General features: G+C 53.6%; 4 protein-coding genes across 53 annotated transcripts in view; 3 read left to right on the forward strand and 1 right to left on the reverse strand.

Moving 5' to 3' along the window:
• The window catches only part of UBAP2 (ubiquitin associated protein 2), a 182274-nt gene that overhangs the window by 63282 nt on the left and 102193 nt on the right, over positions 1-16799 (reverse strand). The window lies entirely within an intron of this gene.
• LOC135577344 (uncharacterized) lies at positions 112-4537 on the forward strand. Its single transcript, XM_065046621.1, is given in 5 exon segments — positions 112-690; positions 692-830; positions 1741-1848; positions 3761-4037; positions 4483-4537. Coding segments are annotated over 5 exon segments (1158 nt in total).
• LOC135577408 (interferon-like) lies at positions 6213-6785 on the forward strand. Its single transcript, XM_065047058.1, has one exon. The coding sequence runs from the start codon at positions 6213-6215 to the stop codon at positions 6783-6785; it is 573 nt and encodes a 190-aa protein (XP_064903130.1).
• On the forward strand, positions 10812-15255 carry LOC135577345 (uncharacterized). Its single transcript, XM_065046623.1, is given in 5 exon segments — positions 10812-11390; positions 11392-11530; positions 12459-12566; positions 14479-14815; positions 15201-15255. Coding segments are annotated over 5 exon segments (1218 nt in total).

Consider the following 16799-nt stretch of genomic DNA (forward strand, 5'->3'; position numbering starts at 1 on the left):
CACATAAAGCCATGGACACAGCAGCAGCCCAAGCACAGCGCCCACCCGCACCACCAGCCAGCCTGACCGGGCTCCTGCCCAGCACCACCCAGCAGCACCCACAGCCCCACCATGGCTGCGCCACACACCCCACGGCCCCGCCTGCCGCACGGCGCCCCGGCGCTCCTGCTCCTCCTCACGGCTCTCGCCGCCGCCACCGCCTGCCACCACCTGCGGCCCCGCCACGCCACCTTCCCCTGGGACAGCCTCCAGCTCCTCCGGGCCATGGCTCCCAGCCCCACACAGCCCTGCCACCACCAGCACGCGCCCTCCTTCCCCGACACCCTCCTCAACACCCCCCGCTCCCAACAACCCGCCGCCGCCCTCACCATCCTCCAGCACCTCTTGCAAATCCTCAGCAGCAACAGCATCCCCCAACACTGGCACAACCAGGCACGGGAACACCTCCTCAACAGCCTCCACCACCACAGCCAGCAGCTCCAGCAGTGCCTGACACCCAACAGGATGCTCTTCCGAACACAAGGACCCCGCAACCTGCTGCTCACCATCCACAAATACTTCGGGGACATCCAGGACTTCCTCCGCACCCACAATCACAGCGCCTGCGCCTGGGACCACGTCCGCCTCCAAGCTCACATCTGCTTCCAATACATGGACCAACTCCTAGGGCAGGTGAAGAGCCAAAGCGCTCCTGCCCTCCACCAAACCCGTCTGCGCCCAACACCCATTCCCAGCCAACACCAGCGGCTGCAGACGGAGCAGAGGCCGCAGCAGCCCGGGCTGGGATCGCTCAGCACCGCTCCCAGACAGGAGCCGACGGCCACAAGGGAGTGAGCACAGGCGGGTCCAGGCTGCAGCGCAGCCGCACACCCACCTCTGCTGGAACGGAAGGAGGAGGAACCTGCTGTGCCGCACACTCATGGAGAGCCGCCGGGCGATGGGGATATGGGTGGTACTTATCACCCACGGCATTATGGAGCCCGTCTGGACTGCGACCTCTCCTGACGGAGGGGAAGGGCCCTGTGGACACTCCGGGACTCTCATGCCAACTACTATTTATCACAGAGCTCTATCTATCTGTCTGTCTGTCTGTTTATCTATCTATCTGTTTTCCTGATTATTGGAGTGTCACGCCAACCACTATCTGTCACAGAGCTCTATTTATTTATTTATTTATTTTAATTTATTTTCCTGATTATTGATTTATGTATCAATATCATTTATATACATATTTATTTAATCACTTGTGGAAAATAAAGACCTTTTTCCATAAGCAAAAGAAGAAAAAGATCGTCATCGTGCATGTACCTGACAAGCAAAGAAAAGGTCTCTGCAGGCTGGCAGGGACGAGCCTCCCTCCTGCACCCCGGCCCACCAAAGGCTCCGGACAGCAGGACACTGTTGGGCACCCACCATGGGCCTCCAAGCACACAGGCATCTCCCGCTGATGCTGGACCCGTGGAGCACACGCTCACCCAGGACACAGGATGCCTGCCCTGCGCGCTCCTCCTCGCCCACCACCCACCCTCTCTCTTCCCAGCCCTCTCCCACTGCCAACACGTGAAACCCACCCCCCAAACCACCACCCATCACAAACAGCCATTCGGCAATACCACAGCACTGCTTGGGAGTCCTGGTTTTGTTAAAAACAAGACCACTTGCTCTTTTACGGAATTTTCCTCTCAGCTAAGTTCTTCTAAGGAACCGCACTCTTCCCAATTTGGACGCATGTTCTTCAAGATGCTGTTTGCTCTGGAGCTGATAACGGTAACAACGGGATGCAGAAGAGTCTCAGGTTTAGACTTGGTGCTATGGCAGCCAACGTTGCTGATCTATTTTCCACGTCCCGTAAGTGACAGGGTCATATTTGCAAGGAGGGGTGAACAGAACAGGTGACTAAAACTGACCAACAAAGTATTCCATCCCATATACGTCATACACCCTATAAAAGTGGGAGATCATGAGGGTCTCACTCTCTTCCACCTTGGTCGGCATCGGAACAGGACCCTCCCTGTCGTGCCTGCGACTTGAGGCCTGGCTCCAGACCCTGCATCCCAAATCCAGTTCAGCTTTACTGCAGAGTCCAGCCCAGGACTGCCGGGTGCCTGCCCTGCAGCTGCTGCACCAACCCTGCACTAGCCCAGGAAATTCAAGATTGGATTTGTGTATTCCTTATTATTTTCTCTATTGATTAGTAGCGTTAGTAAAGCGTTTTTAACTTTTTCCACCTTGCAAGTCTCTCTCCCTTTTCCTCCTATTCCCTTTCCTTAGCGCGGAGGGTGGGGGGTTAACAGAGAGCATCTGCCACAGTTTATTTTCACCCTGCAGTCAACAGTGACATTGGGCCCAGTGAGGTGCTATGGACAAGGGGCGCACCTCAAATAGGCAAGAAGGGGACACATCAAGGCCTGTGCACGTTTGGACAAGAAACACCACCCCAGCGTTATCAAACATCCCGAAAAAGTCCAACAAGCCCTAAAAAACACAGCAGAAGCCCAGGACTGCTCACTGCTCTCCTACAACCACCACAACTGGAACAGGACACTCCTGCCTGTGCTCTCACACCAGCGCCCATGGGAACCTGCCACATTACACAGAGCACGTTGTCCCGAGCCTTCTCCATCCCAACACATCCTTAGAAAACAACAAGAAACACCCCCAAACACCAATACCCAACATGGTCCAAACCAACCAGCACACACCAGCACAGCATGCCCCATGAAGAAAACTACCCACGCACCACCAGCACCAGCTGCTCCTTCGCCCTCCAAACACCACCCTTAAAACACCTGCTGCGGGTGCTTTGCCCTCCCCAGGTAGCCTGAGCAAGACAACACACAAGTTCAGCAGCTCTGGGCTTCTCCAACACACCTCACACAGCTTGTTCTCCAGGCTCGGTCACACCATCTTCACCACCACGTCACCGCAAGGACACTGCTCCGTGCAAACACACACGGGGAATTCCCATGTAGCTGGAGAGCGAGAAAACAAGCAGCACCAGATACATTCAGGTAAACAGCACAACCCCTCCAGATGCAGCTCCCAGGTTGTATTACAGTCCTCCGGATGTTCCTTCCAGCCAGAAATACCCTCGCTGGATCTGCTTTATCTGAGGTGGCTCAAGAAAGGAAACCCTCCTCACGTACAAACACAGAGGAGGAGAGGTACTGACACGAGCTGGAACACAAGGACTTCCAACATGAAAGAATAAAACATTATTACTCTCTCTACCATGAAGGCAAAACAACCCCACAGGAGGGACCAGGGAGGTTGTGCGATGTCCGTTGCTGGAGATATATCCAAAAGCATCACTGGACAAGGCCCGGAGCAACCTCCTCTGACACCACCTGCCCTAAGCAACACATTGGTTTGGTGATCTCCAAGATGAAATAGAGCATGGAAAAAAAATAGGTAAACCAATGGAAACGCATGATGCACGTACAGCAATTAAAAACCAAACAAACCAAACCTCACCAACAAACAGAATTAAACAGAGAGGGAAACGGAGAAGTTGCAGTAGTGTAACAGAAGGCGTAAAACCCCGCAAACACTAACAAGTGCAATAATTGCACTTTCGGCAGAGGACTTCTTCCCCTGTGCAGCATAAGGTGACAGTGGTCATGAAAACTTCTCAAAAGGAAAACAGAGAAATCCCCATATATAAAGAACTTCTGGGTGCATCTCTTTCACTCTTCAGTAAGCGACAGCTTAGCAAAGCTTAGGAAAAAAACTCTTCTCTCTGTCTCTTCTCTTTCTTCAGATACAGGGCAGATAAAACTAACAGGAGGCAATGTAGGGCCACTGATGAATGAGCTGGGTGCCCTGCTGACAGAAGACACAGAGAAGGCAGAGTTCCTGAACGCCTTCTTTGTCTCTGTCTGCTCTGCCGGAGGCTGGCCTGAGGAGCCCCGTACCCCTGAGGCCCCACAGGAAGGCAGGACAATGGAGGAGTTTGCCATGGTTGATGGGGACTGGGTTAGGGAGCAAAGAAGCAAGCTGGACATGCATAAATCCGTGGGTCCGGATGGGATGCACCCGTGGGTGCTGAGGGGGCTGGCTGAGGTCGTTGCTGAACCACTCCCCATCATCTCTGCCAAGTCTTGGGAGACGGGAGAGGTGCCTGAGGACTGGAGGAAAGCAAATGTCATGCCAGTCTTCAAAAAGGGAAAGAAGGAGGACCTGGCTAACTAGACCAGTCAGCCTCATCGCCATCCCTGGGAAGGTGATGGAACAACTTATCCTCGGTGCCATCCCAAGGCAAATCAGGGATAAGAGGGTCATCAGGGGGCAGTCAACATGGCTTCACCAAAGGGAAGTCATGCTTGACCAACCTCATTGACTTTTATGAAGACATAACAAGATGGATGGATGATGGCAGAGCGGTGGACGTGGTCTACCTTGACTTGAGTAATGCATTTGACACACTCGGCCACAGCAGCCTCACCGCTAAACTGAGGGAGTGCGGTCTCGATGACTGGGTAGTGACGTGGACCGCAAACTGGCTGAAGAGAAGAATCCCGAGAGCCGTGATCAATGAGATGGAGTCTAGCTGGAGGGCTGGATCTAGTGGAGTGCCTCAAGGGTCAGCACTGGGGGCTATATTATTCAACATATTCATCAATGATTTAGACGAGGGGATAGAGTGCACTATCAGCAAGTTTGCTGATGACACCAAGCTGGGAGGAGTGGCTGACACGCCAGAAGGCTGTGCTGCCATCCAGAGACCTGGACAGGCTGGAGAGTTGGGTGGGGAGAAATTTAATGAAATGCAACACGAGAAAGTGAAGAGTCTTGCATCTGGGCAGAAACAACCCCAGGTTCCAGCAGAAGTTGGGGAATGATCCATTAGAGAGCAGTGTAGGGGAAAAGGACCTGGGGGTCCTGGTGGACAGCAGGATGACCATGAGCCAGCACTGTGCCCTTGTGGCCAGGAAGGCCAATGGCATCCTGGGCTGTATTTGAAGGGGGTGGTTAGTAGGTCAGAGAGGTTCTCCTTCCCATCTACTCTGCCCTGCTAAGACCACATCTGGAATATTGTGTCCAGTTCTGGGCCCCTCAGTTCCAGAAGGACAGGGAACTGCTGGACAGAGTCCAGCACAGGGCAACAAAGATGATGAACAGAGTGGAGCATCTCCCTCCTGAGGAAAGGCTGAGGGAGCTGGGTCTCTTTAGCTTGGAAAACAGGACACTGAGGGGTGACCTCATTAATATTTACAGGTATATAAAGGGTGAGTGTCACGACGATGGAGCCAGGCTCTTCTCGGTGACGACCAATGATAGGACAAGGAATAATGGGGACAACCTGGAACACAGGAGGTTCCACTGAACTTTGAGAAGAAACTTCTTCTCAGTGAGGGTGACAGATATTGGAACAGGCTGCCCAGCAGGGTTGTGCAGTCTCCTACTCTGCAGACATTCAAACCCGCCTGGACACCTTCCTGTGTAACCTCATCTGGGTGTTCCTGCTCCGGCAGGGGGATTGGACTGGATGAGCTTTTGAGGTCCCTTCCAATCCCTCACACTCTGTGATTCTGTGAACACAATGAAGTTCAAACTGAGGAAAGGAAAGTGAATACATTGCAGAAGCTTCAGCAAAAAACATTCAGTGCTCAAGTGCCCAGACCCACAGCCACCTCCTCAAAGGACATCTGGACAGAGAGAGCTCCTGAGATTCCTGAGACACATCTCCTATAACCCCAGAATGTGAACAGTAATGATGTAATTCAAAGGAAAAAAAAGGATATAGAAACTAAAAAAACCCACAAAACTAAGTGGAGTATTACACAAGGAAAAGAGACTAAGAAAGAAAGGGAAATTCAGTGAAACACAACAGGCACAAGTGCTCACGAGAGGAAAAGGAAAAACCACAAACACATCACTACGTGTCACCACGACCCCAGCGCTTTCGAGTCCCCCGCTCAACCACCACTGCAGCCAACCTGCCCCCAACACACCAGCAGCAAAGCACCAACACCGCCCGCCCCGCACACGGACACCCCACCAACGCACTTCCCCAAGACCACCACGGCCACCAGCCACCGCTGGAAACCACGGCCGGAAACTCGCCGCACTCAGAAAGCCAGGAAGGGAAACCGCGGCACCACATAAAGCCAGCGAGCCAGCAGCAGCCCAAGCACAGCGCCCACCCGCACCACCAGCCAGCCTGACCGGGCTCCTGCCCAGCACCACCCAGCAGCACCCACAGCCCCACCATGGCTGCGCCACACACCCCACGGCCCCGCCTGCCGCACGGCACCCCGGCGCTCCTGCTCCTCCTCACGGCTCTCGCCGCCGCCACCGCCTGCCACCACCTGCGGCCCCGCCACGCCACCTTCCCCTGGGACAGCCTCCAGCTCCTCCGGGCCATGGCTCCCAGCCCCACACAGCCCTGCCACCACCAGCACGCGCCCTCCTTCCCCGACACCCTCCTCAACACCCCCCGCTCCCAACAACCCGCCGCCGCCCTCACCATCCTCCAGCACCTCTTGCAAATCCTCAGCAGCAACAGCATCCCCCAACACTGGCACAACCAGGCACGGGAACACCTCCTCAACAGCCTCCACCACCACAGCCAGCAGCTCCAGCAGTGCCTGACACCCAACAGGATGCTCTTCCGAACACAAGGACCCCGCAACCTGCTGCTCACCATCGACAAATACTTCGGGGACATCCAGGACTTCCTCCGCACCCACAACCACAGCGCCTGCGCCTGGGACCACGTCCGCCTCCAAGCTCACGACTGCTTCCAGCACCTCCACAACCTCACCAGCACCACCCCCAATTAGAACAGCCACCTCCAACAACCCGCAGGGCCCCACGCAGACAGCCCTCGCCACCGCTGGACCACTGCCGCACACCGCCCCAACCCACCTCCATCCTCACGCCTTCCCTGACCCACGGCAAGAGCTGCTGCCACAACGGCCCTGCACCCCCAGCCTCCACTCACCGCTCCCCTATTTATACACCTTCCTCTATTTATTTGGACAATGCTTTTATCTATTTATTCACCTATTTATTCAACACGTAATAAAACCCAGGTGCAAAAAGCTTGTTGGTGTCTGTCGTCTCAGGAGCACAGCAACGAGCCTTCGGGGTGAGGGGAAGCCGCCTACACTCAACACCTACCCCAACCCCGTTCCAAACAGGGCTCTGCACATCCCCTGTCCACACTCCTCTTTGACACCTCTCCAAGGAGGCTTTTTCAGAGAATCACAGAATGTCAAGAGTTGAAAGGGACCCACAAGGATCATCAAGTCCAACTCCTGTCCCTGCACAGGACAACCCCACAGTTCACACCATGCGTCTGAGGGCATTGTCCAGTCTCTGCTTGAACACTGTCAGGCTTGGGGCTGTGACACCTCCCTGGGGAGTCTGTTCCAGTGTCCACCACCCTCTGGCTGAAGAACCTTTTCCTAATGTTCAACCTAAACATCCCGAGGCAGATCTTCCTGCCGTTCCCTCAGGTTCTGTCACTGGGTTCTGTCTCTTCTCTAAAAAGAAGAGTTTGGTGCCTGCCCCACCTCCTCCCCTCGTGAGGAAGCTGTAACCGCCAGGAGGTCTCTCCTCAGTGTCCTCCAGGCTGAACAAACCCAGCGACCTCAGCCGCTCCTCATACGGCTTCCTCTCCAAACCCTTCACCAACTTCGTAGCCTCTTCTGGACACCCTCCAGTGCCTTTATACCTTTTCTATCCTGTGCTGCCCAGCCCTGCACACGGTGCTCCAGGTGAGGCCACACCAGTGCAGAGCAGAGCGGGACAACCACCTCCCTGCCTGGCTGGCAATGCTGTGCTGGATGAACCCAGGACACAGTAGCCGTCCTGGCTGCCAGGACACCCTGTTGGCTCATGTTCAACTTGTCGACAACCAGAACCCCCAGATCCCTCTCTGAAGAGCTGCTTTCAGGCGGCTCTCCCCACATTCTGTATGTACAGCCAGAGTTGCCGTGTGCCAGGTGCAAAATCCAGCACTTGACCCTTTCGAACTTAATGTGGTTGGTGATTGCCCAGGTCTACAGTTCATCCAGATCCCTCTGCAGGGCCTCTGCCATCAAGAGCATCAACAGCTCCCACCAATTTTGTGTCATCAGCAAATGTACTAAGCAATCCCTCAAGTCCTGAGTCTAAGTCATTTATTAAGGCATTGAAGAGCGTGGCCCTAAGACGGATCCCAGGGGAACCCACTTGCCACCCGTCGCCAGCCCAACATAACTCCATTTAGTAGAACCCTTTGAGCCCGGCCTGTCAGCCAACTGCTCACCCTCTGCATTGTGTGTTCATCCAGCTGGTGCTGGACATCTTGTCCAGGAGGATACTGTGAGAGGCAGCAGCAAAGGCTTCACTGAAATCCAGAAAGATCACACTGACAGGCTTCCCTCCGTCAGCTAGGTGGGGAACCTTGTCACAGAAAATATTGAGTTTGTTAAACAGGACGTTCAACTCAAGAACCTGTGCTGCCTCTGACCAACGACTGCGTTGTCATTCAGATGTTTTTCAGTAACTCCCAGAACATTCTTCTCCATGATTTTGCCAGGAACAGAAATGAGGCTGACCGGCCTGTAGCTAACAGAGTCATCCCTGTTGCCATTCTTCTGGATTGGGTCAACGTATGCCAGCTTCCAGTCAACTGAGACCTCTCCAGATTCCCAGGAACACTGGAAAATCACATCAGGCCACCCTGCCTTACAGGCATCCAGCTGCAGCAGGAAATCCTGTACCAGTTCCAGATGCGCTGGAAGTTTATTCTTCACGCAGCCATGGTTCTCTAAGCCAGGGCTGCGGGCGCCCCCAAGTCCATCTTTGGTGTTGAATTCCAAGGCAAAGAAAGCAATGAACTAATAAGGTGACCATGCTCATTGAGTAATGGGACAATGTTATTTCTAGTTTGCCTTTTGCCATTAACATATCTTAAAAAGCCCTTTTGATTGTCCTTCACAGTACTGGCCGGCTCCAATTCTAACTGGGCTCTGGCCATGCAAATTTCCTCCCTACAGGGCCGAGAAACATCTCTCCAGTGCTCCCATGACGCCTGACCTTCCTTCCACTGACCATAGAATTCCTTCTCGCATCCTATTTCAAGCTGAAGATCCCTGCTCAAACAAGTTGCCTTTGTGCCTCGCCTGCTACATTTCTTGGCATTTGGGAATTGCCTGCTCTTGTACTTTTAGCAGGTGGTACTTCAAAACTGACCAACACTGACAGACCCCAACACCTTCAAAAGCTGCTTCCCAAGAAATCCTACTCAGTAGCTGTCTGAGCAGCCTAAATTCTGCTCTCCTCATATCTAGAGCTGAGGTCTTGGTGGCAGTTTTCCTCCCATCAGCCAAGATGTTCAACCTGACCGCTTTATGGCTGCTGTGGCCAAGGGTGCCACCAGTTGCCACTTCTCCTACAAAAGCTTCTCTGTTACTGAGAATAACATCTAAGAGGGCACATTTCCCAGTCGATTCCCTGACTACCTAGAACAAGACGCTATCGTCCAGATGCTTCAGGAATCTTCTGGACCTGTTGGTGCCAGCTGTGTGATAGCCTCAGTTGACATCTGGCAACTTGAAGGCCCCATAAGGACAAGGGCAGATGACCTGGAGGCTTCGCTTAGCTCATTAAAGGATAACTGATCAGTGTCACCATCCTGGTTGGGTGCCCTACAGCGGACTCACTTCATGACCCTTATTCCTTACCCAGAGGGTCCCAACTTTGCCATTGCCAATCGCTCCACGCACTCCAGCCCCTCCGGTACACACAGCGCCAGCGCCAGCTCCTACCCGGCCTGTCCCTACTCAATAGCTGTACCCGTCCACCACGGCACACCACTCACAGGATTCATCCCGCCAGGTTTCACCGCCCTCAGCTGCTCTCTCCTTGACGCCGCTTGAAAACACCTTGTGGCACAAACTGCTCCACGGCAACACACACAAAGTGCAGCCATGGACCTCCAAGGTCAGCTACCTCCTGCAGTGACAGCACCCAGGGACGTCACATCTTCCTGTACGTGCCAGCACCCCAAGCACAGCACCCACCAACACAACGCTGCCTGACAAGACCAGGGCTCCCAGCCCGACAACACCACACACCTTTCCCCTGCTCCAAAACCTTTCGCAAAGCTCACGGCAGCCCCTCTTACACCAGCACCACCACAAGATCCTTGCTCAGGAAGGGACACAAACACCTCAGCGAGTACAACTTAAAAATATTCTGCGGGATATTTGCAGAATGTCGGAAACATTCTTCCAACACCAAAGCTGAAATGCTATAAAGAGAAAAAAACAAACCCCATGAAAATATTAGTCAATGAGAAATATAAGGAAAACGTGCATTAGCTCATTTATGCAAAGAGCATCGGAGGATGGAAAAGGAAAACTACATGTTGGTAGGAAGAGACTCTAGAAAATAAAAACCAAGAAACACAACTGCCAAAACAGATGGAAAGGAAACCCTGAAGTGCATCCCCAGCACAGCTGACACAAGAGGCTCAGCCGCACTTTCACATCCCCCGCCGACCCACAGCAGCAGCGGGGCCAGGCTCCCCCCGCACCCCGACAGCAGCCCTGGGAAAAAAACAGCTCCTCTTCCCTAGGGCAGGGCCAACCCGCTCACACTGTGACAAGAACAACCAATGCGGTGAGGAGAAAGTAAACAGAAAGCGAAACTGAAAATGGAAGTCGGGAAATTCTGCTTAGATGATGAAAGGAAAGCCATGGCACCACATAAAGCCATGGACACAGCAGCAGCCCAAGCACAGCGCCCACCCGCACCACCAGCCAGCCTGACCGGGCTCCTGCCCAGCACCACCCAGCAGCACCCACAGCCCCACCATGGCTGCGCCACACACCCCACGGCCCCGCCTGCCGCACGGCGCCCCGGCGCTCCTGCTCCTCCTCACGGCTCTCGCCGCCGCCACCGCCTGCCACCACCTGCGGCCCCGCCACGCCACCTTCCCCTGGGACAGCCTCCAGCTCCTCCGGGCCATGGCTCCCAGCCCCACACAGCCCTGCCACCACCAGCACGCGCCCTCCTTCCCCGACACCCTCCTCAACACCCCCCGCTCCCAACAACCCGCCGCCGCCCTCACCATCCTCCAGCACCTCTTGCAAATCCTCAGCAGCAACAGCATCCCCCAACATTGGCACAACCAGGCACGGGAACACCTCCTCAACAGCCTCCACCACCACAGCCAGCAGCTCCAGCAGTGCCTGACACCCAACAGGATGCTCTTCCGAACACAAGGACCCCGCAACCTGCTGCTCACCATCCACAAATACTTCGGGGACATCCAGGACTTCCTCCGCACCCACAATCACAGCGCCTGCGCCTGGGACCACGTCCGCCTCCAAGCTCACATCTGCTTCCAATACATGGACCAACTCCTAGGGCAGGTGAAGAGCCAAAGCGCTCCTGCCCTCCACCAAACCCGCCTGCGCCCAACACCCATTCCCAGCCAACAACAGCGGCTGCAGACGGAGCAGAGGCCGCAGCAGCCCGGGCTGGGATCGCTCAGCACCGCTCCCAGACAGGAGCCGACGGCCACAAGGGAGTGAGCACAGGCGGGTCCAGGCTGCAGCGCAGCCGCACACCCACCTCTGCTGGAACGGAAGGAGGAGGAACCTGCTGTGCCGCACACTCATGGAGAGCCGCCGGGCGATGGGGATATGGGTGGTACTTATCACCCACGGCGTTATGGAGCCCGTCTGGACTGCGACCTCTCCTGACGGAGGGGAAGGGCCCTGTGGACACTCCGGGACTCTCATGCCAACTACTATTTATCACAGAGCTCTATCTATCTGTCTGTCTGTCTGTTTATCTATCTATCTGTTTTCCTGATTATTGGAGTGTCACGCCAACCACTATCTGTCACAGAGCTCTATTTATTTATTTATTTATTTTAATTTATTTTCCTGATTATTGATTTATGTATCAATATCATTTATATACATATTTATTTATTCACTTGTGGAAAATAAAGACCTTTTTCCATAAGCAAAAGAAGAAAAAGATCGTCATCGTGCATGTACCTGACAAGCAAAGAAAAGGTCTCTGCAGGCTGGCAGGGACGAGCCTCCCTCCTGCACCCCGGCCCACTGAAGCCTCCTGACCCACCAAAGGCTCCGGACAGCAGGACACTGTTGGGCACCCACCATGGGCCTCCAAGCACACAGGCATCTCCCGCTGATGCTGGACCCGTGGAGCACACGCTCACCCAGGACACAGGATGCCTGCCCTGCGCGCTCCTCCTCGCCCACCACCCACCCTCTCTCTTCCCAGCCCTCTCCCACTGCCAACACGTGAAACCCACCCCCCAAACCACCACCCATCACAAACAGCCATTCGGCAATACCACAGCACTGCTTGGGAGTCCTGGTTTTGTTAAAAACAAGACCACTTGCTCTTTTACGGAATTTTCCTCTCAGCTAAGTTCTTCTAAGGAACCGCACTCTTCCCAATTTGGACGCATGTTCTTCAAGATGCTGTTTGCTCTGGAGCTGATAACGGTAACAACGGGATGCAGAAGAGTCTCAGGTTTAGACTTGGTGCTATGGCAGCCAACGTTGCTGATCTATTTTCCACGTCCCGTAAGTGACAGGGTCATATTTGCAAGGAGGGGTGAACAGAACAGGTGACTAAAACTGACCAACAAAGTATTCCATCCCATATACGTCATACACCCTATAAAAGTGGGAGATCATGAGGGTCTCACTCTCTTCCACCTTGGTCGGCATCGGAACAGGACCCTCCCTGTCGTGCCTGCGACTTGAGGCCTGGCTCCAGACCCTGCATCCCAAATCCAGTTCAGCTTTACTGCAGAGTCCAGCCCAGGACTGCCGGGTGCCTGCCCTGCAGCTGCTGCACCAACCCTGCACTAGCCCAGGAAATTCAAGATTGGATTTGTGTATTCCTTATTATTTTCTCTATTGATTAGTAGCGTTAGTAAAGCGTTTTTAACTTTTTCCACCTTGCAAGTCTCTCTCCCTTTTCCTCCTATTCCCTTTCCTTTGCGCGGAGGGTGGGGGGTTAACAGAGAGCATCTGCCACAGTTTATTTTCACCCTGCAGTCAACAGTGATATTGGGCCCAGTGAGGTGCTATGGACAAGGGGTGCACCTCAAATAGGCAAGAAGGGGACACATCAAGGCCTGTGCACGTTTGGACAAGAAACACCACCCCAGCGTTATCAAACATCCCGAAAAAGTCCAACAAGCCCTAAAAAACACAGCAGAAGCCCAGGACTGCTCACTGCTCTCCTACAACCACCACAACTGGAACAGGACACTCCTGCCTGTGCTCGCACACCAGCGCCCATGGGAACCTGCCTCATTACACAGAGCACGTTGTCCCGAGCCTTCTCCATCCCAACACATCCTTAGAAAACAACAAGAAACACCCCCAAACACCAATACCCAACATGGTCCAAACCAACCAGCACACACCAGCACAGCATGCCCCATGAAGAAAACTACCCACGCACCACCAGCACCAGCTGCTCCTTCGCCCTCCAAACACCACCCTTAAAACACCTGCTGCGGGTGCTTTGCCCTCCCCAGGTAGCCTGAGCAAGACAACACACAAGTTCAGCAGCTCTGGGCTTCTCCAACACACCTCACACAGCTTGTTCTCCAGGCTCGGTCACACCATCTTCACCACCACGTCACCGCAAGGACACTGCTCCGTGCAAACACACACGGGGAATTCCCATGTAGCTGGAGAGCGAGAAAACAAGCAGCACCAGATACATTCAGGTAAACAGCACAACCCCTCCAGATGCAGCTCCCAGGTTGTACTACAGTCCTCCGGATGTTCCTTCCAGCCAGAAATACCCTCGCTGGATCTGCTTTATCTGAGGTGGCTCAAGAAAGGAAACCCTCCTCACGTACAAACACAGAGGAGGAGAGGTACTAACACGAGCTGGAACACAAGGACTTCCAACATGAAAGAATAAAACATTATTACTCTCTCTACCATGAAGGCAAAACAACCCCACAGGAGGGACCAGGGAGGTTGTGCGATGTCCGTTGCTGGAGATATATCCAAAAGCATCCCTGGACAAGGCCCGGAGAAACCTCCTCTGACACCACCTGCCCTAAGCAACACATTGGTTTGGTGATCTCCAAGATGAAATAGAGCATGGGAAAAAAATAGGTAAACCAATGGAAACGCATGATGCACGTACAGCAATTAAAAACCAAACAAACCAAACCTCACCAACAAACAGAATTAAACAGAGAGGGAAACAGAGAAGTTGCAGTAGTGTAACAGAAGGTGTAACACCCCGCAAACACTAACAAGTGCAATAATTGCACTTTCGGCAGAGGACTTCTTCCCCTGTGCAGCATAAGGTGACAGTGGTCATGAAAACTTCTCAAAAGGAAAACAGAGAAATCCCCATATATAAAGAACTTCTGGGTGCATCTCTTTCACTCTTCAGTAAGCGACAGCTTAGCAAAGCTTAGGAAAAAAACTCTTATCTCTGTCTCTTCTCTTTCTTCAGATACAGGGCAGATAAAACTAACAGGAGGCAATGTAGGGCCACTGATGAATGAGCTGGGTGCCCTGCTGACAGAAGACACAGAGAAGGCAGAGTTCCTGAACGCCTTCTTTGTCTCTGTCTGCTCTGCTGGAGGCTGGCCTGAGGAGCCCCGTACCCCTGAGGCCCCACAGGAAGGCAGGACAATGGAGGAGTTTGCCATGGTTGATGGGGACTGGGTTAGGGAGCAAAGAAGCAAGCTGGACATGCATAAATCCGTGGGTCCGGATGGGATGCACCCGCGGGTGCTGAGGGAGCTGGCTGAGGTCATTGCTGAACCACTCCCCATCATCTTTGCCAAGTCTTGGGAGACGGGAGAGGTGCCTGAGGACTGGAGGAAAGCAAATGTCATGCCAGTCTTCAAAAAGGGAAAGAAGGAGGACCTGGCTAACTAGACCAGTCAGCCTCATCGCCATCCCTGGGAAGGTGATGGAACAACTTATCCTCAGTGCCATCCCAAGGCAAATCAGGGATAAGAGGGTCATCAGGGGGCAGTCAACATGGCTTCACCAAAGGGAAGTCATGCTTGACCAACCTCATTGACTCTTATGAAGACATAACAAGATAGATGGATGATGGCAGAGCGGTGGACGTGGTCTACCTTGACTTGAGTAATGCATTTGACACACTCGGCCACAGCAGCCTCACCGCTAAACTGAGGGAGTGCGGTCTCGATGGCTGGGTAGTGACGTGGACCTCAAACTGGCTGAAGAGAAGAAGCCCGAGAGTCGTGATCAATGAGATGGAGTCTAGCTGGAGGGCTGGATCTAGTGGAGTGCCTCAAGGGTCAGCACTGGGGGCTATATTATTCAACATATTCATCAATGATTTAGACGAGGGGATAGAGTGCACTATCAGCAAGTTTGCTGATGACACCAAGCTGGGAGGAGTGGCTGACACGCCAGAAGGCTGTGCTGCCATCCAGAGACCTGGACAGGCTGGAGAGTTGGGTGGGGAGAAATTTAATGAAATGCAACACGGGAAAGTGAAGAGTCTTGCATCTGGGCAGAAACAACCCCAGGTTCCAGCAGAAGTTGGGGAACGATCCATTAGAGAGCAGTGTAGGGGAAAAGGACCTGGGGGTCCTGGTGGACAGCAGGATGACCATGAGCCAGCACTGTGCTCTTGTGGCCAGGAAGGCCAATGGCAACCTGGGCTGTATTTGAAGGGGGTGGTTAGTAGGTCAGAGAGGTTCTCCTTCCCATCTACTCTGCCCTGCTAAGACCACATCTGGAATATTGTGTCCAGTTCTGGGCCCCTCAGTTCCAGAAGGACAGGGAACTGCTGGACAGAGTCCAGCGCAGGGCAACAAAGAGGATGAACAGAGTGGAGCATCTCCCTCCTGAGGAAAGGCTGAGGGAGCTGGGTCTCTTTAGCTTGGAAAACAGGACACTGAGGGGTGACCTCATTAATATTTACAGGTATATAAAGGGTGAGTGTCACGACGATGGAGCCAGGCTCTTCTCGGTGACGACCAATGATAGGACAAGGAATAATGGGGACAAACTGGAACACAGGAGGTTCCACTGAACTTTGAGAAGAAACTTCTTCTCAGTGAGGGTGACAGATATTGGAACAGGCTGCCCAGCAGGGTTGTGCAGTCTCCTACTCTGCAGATATTCAAGCCCGCCTGGACAACTTCCTGTGTAACCTCATCTGGGTGTTCCTGCTCCGGCAGGGGGATTGGACTGGATGAGCTTTTGAGGTCCCTTCCAATCCCTCACACTCTGTGATTCTGTGAACACAATGAAGTTCAAACTGAGGAAAGGAAAGTGAATACATTGCAGAAGCTTCAGCAAAAAACATTCAGTGCTCAAGTGCCCAGACCCACAGCCACCTCCTCAAAGGACATCTGGACAGAGAGAGCTCCTGAGATTCCTGAGACACATCTCCTATAACCCCAGAATGTGAACAGTAATGATGTAATTCAAAGGAAAAAACAGGATATAGAAACTAAAAAAACCCACAAAAATAAGTGGAGTATTACACAAGGAAAAGAGACTAAGAAAGAAAGGGAAATTCAGTGAAACACAACAGGCACAAGTGCTCACGAGAGGAAAAGGAAAAACCACAAACACATCACTACGTGTCACCACGACCCCAGCGCTTTCGAGTCCCCCGCTCAACCACCACTGCAGCCAACCTGCCCCCAACACACCAGCAGCAAAGCACCAACACCGCCCGCCCCGCACACGGACACCCCACCAACGCACTTCCCCAAGACCACCACGGCCACCAGCCACCGCTGGAAACCACGGCCGGAAACTCGCCGCACTCAGAAAGCC

This window comes from Columba livia, chromosome Z (assembly GCF_036013475.1).
Source record: "Columba livia isolate bColLiv1 breed racing homer chromosome Z, bColLiv1.pat.W.v2, whole genome shotgun sequence".
Lineage (NCBI taxonomy): Eukaryota > Metazoa > Chordata > Aves > Columbiformes > Columbidae > Columba > Columba livia.